At 51.6% G+C, this 6,448-nt stretch overlaps 1 protein-coding gene across 2 annotated transcripts; it reads right to left on the bottom strand.

Moving 5' to 3' along the window:
* Positions 1–2,518: 2,518 nt before the first annotated feature.
* On the bottom strand, positions 2,519–6,448 carry LOC129704351 (gastrula zinc finger protein XlCGF49.1-like). 2 transcript variants are annotated; one of them, XM_055647437.1, is made up of 3 exons: positions 6,107–6,448; positions 4,554–4,665; positions 2,519–3,477 (listed from the first exon to the last, which is right to left on the bottom strand). In XM_055647437.1, exon 3 carries the CDS (start codon positions 3,315–3,317, stop codon positions 2,724–2,726), a length of 594 nt encoding a protein of 197 aa, XP_055503412.1. In that variant the 5' UTR covers positions 3,318–3,477; positions 4,554–4,665; positions 6,107–6,448; the 3' UTR covers positions 2,519–2,723. The 2 variants fall into 2 exon arrangements, with proteins under 2 accessions (XP_055503412.1, XP_055503411.1); XM_055647436.1 differs by having other exon boundaries at positions 4,567–4,665.

Below are 6,448 nucleotides of genomic sequence, written 5' to 3'. Positions count from 1 at the left end.
GTGTGAAAACAATCTGTTTTTTCATGCAAAGGGTGATGGGTATATTGAACATACTGCCGGAGGAGGAAAAATGTTCCCTTATGTTGGGTGAGACCAGAACCAGGGGCCACAGTCTTAGAATAAAGGGGAGGTCATTTAAGACTGAGGTGAGAAAAAACGTTTTCACTCAGAGATTTGTGAATTTATGGAATTCCCTGCCACAGAGGGCAGTGGAGGCCAAATCACTGGATGGATATAGAGAGAGTTAGATAGAGCTCTAGGGGCTAGTGGAGTCAAGGGATATGGGGAGAAGACAGGCACGGGTTATTAACAGGGGACGGTCAGCCATGATCACAATGAATGGCGCTGCTGGCTCGAATGGCTTCCTCCACCAATTTTCTATGTTTCTAGGAGGTAGTTGAGGCAGGGACTATCCCAACATTTAAGAAACAGTTAGACATGTACATGGATAGGGCAGGTTTGGAGGGATATGGACCAAACGCAGGCAGGTGTGACTAATGTCGCCTGTTTGTGCACTGTATCAGTCTATGACTCTAATCCCGGGTGATGAACGACCTTATTCACGCCAAGCACCATGGCGTGTAGAAGTAACCAGAATGCATTGCGGCGCGGAATGGGCTCTATCTCAGCTGCAGAAGTCGGAAGTGGAGAGACCGGAAGTGGTGTCCCGCGGTGAGCGCGGTGAGGGAAGGTCCCAGGTAGGAGGCAGCTCTGGGGCCGCGGGGATAAACAATCCCTCCGGACAGTCCCGGCCCTTCCCCCCCGCTCGCCCCCCTATAGCCCGTTACCGACCATCAGATCGGATGGGGGCGACGCGGTGGTAGAATTGCTGCCTTCCAGTTCCAGCGCCATGTACCTAGGTTCGATCCTGATAACGGGTGCTGTCTGTGTGGAGTTTGCACGTTCTCCCTGTGACCGCGTGTGTTTCCTCGGGATGCTTCGGCTTCCTTCCACACCCCAAAGACGTGCAGATTTGTAGGACAGTTTGCTTTGTTAAATTTGTAAATTGTCCTCATTGCGTGGGGCTAGTGCTAGTGCGTAAGGAGCGTTCGCTGGTCGGTATCCACTCGGTGGCCATAGCACATCGTTCCTCATTCATGGGGTTCAAAACTAATCACAATATTCTCTGCCTCAGAAGGCAGTGGAGGCCAATTCTCTGGATGCTTTCAAGAGAGAGATAGAGCTCTTAAAGATAATGGAGTCAGGAGTTATGGCGAGAAGGCAGGAACTGGGTACTGATTGTGGATGATCAGCCATGGTCATGGTCATGCTGGCTCGAAGGGACGAATGGCCTACTCTTGCGCCTATTGTCTATTCCAAATGTGGCCTCATCAGTGCCTTATAAAGTCTCAGGATTACTCTTGTTTTAATATTCTAACTCCTCGAGATGAATGCATCACATTTGTCTTCATTAATGCTGTCTCAACTTGCAAATTAATCGTTTTTGGAATCCTGCACCAGCACTCCCAAGTCTCTGCAACTATCAATTTCTGAATCCTGAATGATAGGTGACGTTTATGGTCAATGTATTCCACAGATTCACCATCCTCTGGATGAAAGAAATCCTCAGGGAACTGCCCCTGCACTCCAAGATTTCGCCCCCCCCCCCACCCTCCCTGCTCTAAAAGACTATGGTTACACATGCTGTCTGTATGGAGTTTGTATGTTCTCCCCGTGATCGTGTAGGTTTTCTCCGAGCTCTTCAGTTTCTTCCCACAGTCCAAAGACATACAGGTATGTAGGTTAATTGGCTTGGTGTATGTGTGAAAAATTGTGCCTAGTATTGTGGATAGTGTTATTGTGCAGGGATTGCTGGTTGGTGCGGACTCATTGGTCCGAATGGCCTGTTTCCGCACTGTATCTCTCAGCTAAACAAGCACCAGCTCCATAATCAAGGACCACTCTCACCTTGGTCGCATCCTCTTCTCCCCTCTCCCATCAGGCAAGAGGCTTAGAAGTTTCAAAATGCATACTTCAGATTCAAGGACTGTTTCTTCCCAGCCTTTATCGGGCAACTAAACTGTCCACTCCCTTGTCAGAGAGCAGTCCTGACCTCCCATCTACCCCACTGGTGACTTTTGAACTATCTTTAATCGAATTTTATCAGACTTCATTATTAAACCTTGCATTAAATGTTGTGCCTTTTGTCATTGGAGACCTTCAAACTGTCTTAAAGACAGTGGAGTCAGGGGATATGGGGAGAAGGCAGGAACAGGGTACTGATTGTGGATGATCAGCCATGATCACAGTGAATGGCCGTGCTGGCTCGATGAGCCGAATGGCCCACTCATGCACCTATTGTCTATTAATCGCACAATACTGGACTTTATCTTGCACTAAATGCTGTACACTTTTTCCTGTATATGTACGCTAGTCTTTTCGTTGACTGGGTAGCATCATGGGTAACAGCATCAGGTATCTGCTACATGTGACAATAATATACAAAACTAAAATAAAACACTCCTCAAGGCCCTGCCACTTACTGCAAAAGTCACACACATTAAAAACACAGCCTGGCGGGCATCCAATGCTGGTTTATTTGCCACAGCCTGGTTATCCTGACATTTGACATGTGAACTATCATCGCTTATCAGTGATCGGGCTTTATCTTGCACTAAATGCTGTCGTTTAGGTTTAATCCTGGTCACCCCACTAAGGTAGAGGTGCCGTTGTGTGAAGTGATCTCGCTTCAGTCAGGGACGGATGGGATCCATGGCCGCCGCTCACTTGTGGACCCGCTGGTGCTTGCTGAGGTTGGAGGAGCTGCGGAAGCTCTTGCCGCAGAGCGGGCAGGAGAAGGGGCGCTCGCCGGTGTGGACCCGCTGGTGAGCCAGCAGGTGGGAGGAGCGGGTGAAGCGCTTTCCGCAGGTGGAGCAGACGAAGGGCCTCTCGCCGGTGTGGAGCCGCTGGTGGGTCAGGAGGCTGGAGGACTGGGTGAAGCCCTTGCCGCACACGGAGCAGTTGAACAGTCTCTCCACAAAGTGGACCTGGTAGTGCCGGGGCAGGTGGCTCAGCTGGGTGAAGCCCTTGCCGCAGATGGAGCAGGTGAACGGCCTCTCGCCCGTGTGGCTGCGCCGGTGCATCTCCAGCTGCGACGGGTAGCTGAAGCCCTTCCCGCAGTCCCCGCATTTCCACGGCTTCTCCCCGCCTGGGCTGCGCGGTTGCCCGGCCAGTCCGTCCGCCTGCGTGACTCCCCGGTCACCTTCCCCGCATGGGAACCACCCATCCTCTTCCTGGCAATGCTCCTCTTCCTGCCGATCCAACGTCCCGGACCCGTCCCGAGCCATCGTTTGGTCCAAGCTGCCCGAATCCTCCATCGCCCACTCTGTCAAATGCCAAGGCAGTGTGAAGTGTAGACAATGTCAATGGAAGGGGTGTCGCTTTATGTGATGCTCTGGGCTACATCTAGAACTCTGTAATGTCCTGCGGTCTTGGATGGAGCTGTCCCCAAACCCAAATCACCAGGTAAGGCAGCCTCTGTGGAGAGAGAAACATGATCAACATTTCACGTCAATGTTGAGTTTGACACAGACAAAACCCAAGCTGTTAGGCAGCTATGACGCTATTCCCATTCCCTCCCACATCCCAAAGACGTGCTGATTTGTAGGTTGAGTTGGCCTCTGTAAATTGGTGGTGGATGAGAAAGTAGGATAACAGAACTAGTGTGAACGAGTTATTGATGGTCGGCATGGACTCGGAAGGCCGAAGGGCCTGTTTTCACGCTGTGACTGTGGGAGGAAACGAGCATCCGGTTTGTAGATTATTTGTAGTGTGTCGGGCCTCTGACCACAGGGTCTAACCCGTGGTGACCACAGCCCAGTGTGTGAGACCTTACGTGTGGTTGTAATCTCCGACGGGGTCTGCGTCTCTGCCTCCTTCCACAGCCGGTGCCCCGCTGGTGACCCTCCAAAGGCCCTTTCTGCCCGGTTAAATCCCCGGGTGCTTCCGAACCCCGATCCAAAATTGTCTCCACTTTCCTCTCCTCTCTTTCGGCTAAATCAGGGCGACTGCCGTCGACCCGGGAAGGGGACACGAGGAACTGCAGATACTGGAATCTCTAAGCAGAGAAAATGGCAAAGTGCTGGAGGAACTCAATGGGGCAGGCAGCGTCTGTGGAGGGAGATGGATATGCCAACTTTTCGATTGGGATTCTTCCTCAGACTGATCCAATCAAGACAACATCGATGCATGGAACTGCAGGTGCTGGTTTACAAAAAAAGACTGAAATGTTGGAGTAACTCGGGTCAGGCAGGAGCTCTGGATGACATGGATAGGTGATGATTCAGGTCAGGACCCTTCTTCAGACTGGTTGGAGTCGGGGGGGGGGGTGTGAAGAGAAAAGAGAAGAAAGCTGGAAAGAGAGGTGAGGCGAGTGATAGGTGGATTCAGGTAAGTGTGGGGGGGAGGGGGGTGGGCATTGGTGGACAGATGGATGTACAAAGGCCAGGGGTGAAAAGTGAAGCCAGAGGAAAGGATGTAGGCGGAAGGGATCAGAGGATAGTGGGAGAAACTCACGAGCTGAAGGAGTGAATAGAAACAAAAAAGATCTTTACATATCAACCATACTTGAAGCATTCATTGCCAGGAGGCCTCTATTCTGGGCGGAACGATCTCCTTTCAGGGCGACAAATGTTCTGATTCATGGCATCTTCCTCTTCTGTTAACCTTTAAAGAAATTTACAAAAGACCTTTTATTTCTTTTTGAAGAAGGATCCCAACCCAAAACATCGTCTCTACATGTTCTGCATAGATGCTGCCTGACCCGATGAATTACTCTAGCACTTTATTTAAAAAAAAAAAAAGTAAATCTGCATCTGCAGTTCCCAGTCTACATTTTACTAGAGACTTGGCTGAATGCAAGGTAGAAATCCAGTTCAGGTCAATTTTACGTGCACTCTCAGCAGCAGCTGGCCAGTCACACCTCCAATTTACAGCTTTGAGGCATTACAGTAAACCCTCGCTATAATGGACTGGGGGGGGGGGGGGGGGGAATGGTGCCCGTTATTGCAGATTGACCGTTATAACCAAGTGAGAGTTTATTTTCCCCATTGACTTCACTGCCCGGGCGCCAGGTCAAAATCATTGAAGCCCTGTCACTGAGAGCCCAGTGGGACCTCCCTCACCACAGAGTGCAGCTGAGGAACGGCTATAACTGCTGCCCTGCTGCTGAGGTGAGGAAACCCTCTGTGAGATGACCACTCCCGGACTTCAGGGTGAAAGGACTTTGCCCTTAAAAAGTTAACTCCATTTCTTCTTCCACTAACCTGCCTAACTTGCTGAATGCACTTTTTAACAGGTAAACATATTTTTATTACTGCAAGTTAAAATTACTACACGCTGTTTGTTACATTGTTTAAGAAAATTGTGTCCATGGAAGCAATGGCTTGTCAATTTCAATAAGGTGTGAATTTCAATAAGGTGTCAATTTCAATGGCTTGTCAATGTTAATTCCTTGTCGAATTCAATGCCTTGTAAATGTCAACGGCCTCCGCGGTGTAACTAAAAGCCACAGTCCGCTATCATGCAAATCCATTCCAAAGAGGCGCGTAATACGAGGGTTTACGAATGGCGTTTAAGAAGGAACTGCAGATGCTGGAAAATCGAAGGTACACAAAAATGCTGGAGAAACTCAGCGGGTGCAGCAGCATCTATGGAGCGAAGGAAATAGGCAACGTTTCGGCCCGAAAAGTTTCTCCAGCATTTTTGTTTACGAATGGCGCCTGTGTTGCACCACAAATCATCCGCCAGAGAAAGCGCCCCATGTCGGTGCAGCGGAAGCGAGGGCGCATGCGCCGAGAACCGGAAGCGAGCACGCTTGGTGCGGACCGAAGATACTGGAGCAAGAGCTTTGGTGCGGGGAGCGGAGAAGGAAGGTCCAGGAGCGACGAGGGCGGGACAAAGCGGGGCAAAGGTCCGTCTCCAGGCAGAGCGGGAGTTCGCTGGAGGCCGAGGGCCGGGGCAACGGGTTGAGACCGCAGCGAGGAGCTGCCGGAGATCGGGGGCAGTAATCGGTACCGGACCGCTACCAGGGATCTCCCCGCCCGCTCTCGAGGATTCCCCAGGGGTTCCGCCCGCTTCCGGGGGGCTCCGGCTCCCCGCTCCTTACCGAGGGTCGCGCCGCCAGCCGGGCCCCGGATCCTGGGCGGCGCATGCGCCTTGCTGACCCCGGCGCCGGGATAGAGGGGTTTCTGCGGCGCGGGGGCGTCTGGGTAGCGCGACGGCGGGAGTGACACTGTTGGGGTAACCCAGCGGGTCGGGCAGCATCTGTGGAGCGGAATACAGTACTCTACTGGAGTAACTCAGTGGGTCTGGCAGCATAAATGTGGAGGGTAACACACACACACAGTGCTGGAGCAACTCAGCGGGCCAGGCAGCGTATGTGACGGTAACACAGTATAGGGTGATTGCACGAAAGGTCAATGGGTCATAGGGCTTGACGAACTAAATC

Source organism: Leucoraja erinacea, chromosome 15, assembly GCF_028641065.1.
Source record: "Leucoraja erinacea ecotype New England chromosome 15, Leri_hhj_1, whole genome shotgun sequence".
Taxonomy (NCBI): Eukaryota; Metazoa; Chordata; class Chondrichthyes; order Rajiformes; family Rajidae; genus Leucoraja; species Leucoraja erinaceus.
This window is presented reverse-complemented; position numbering and strand designations above follow the sequence as displayed.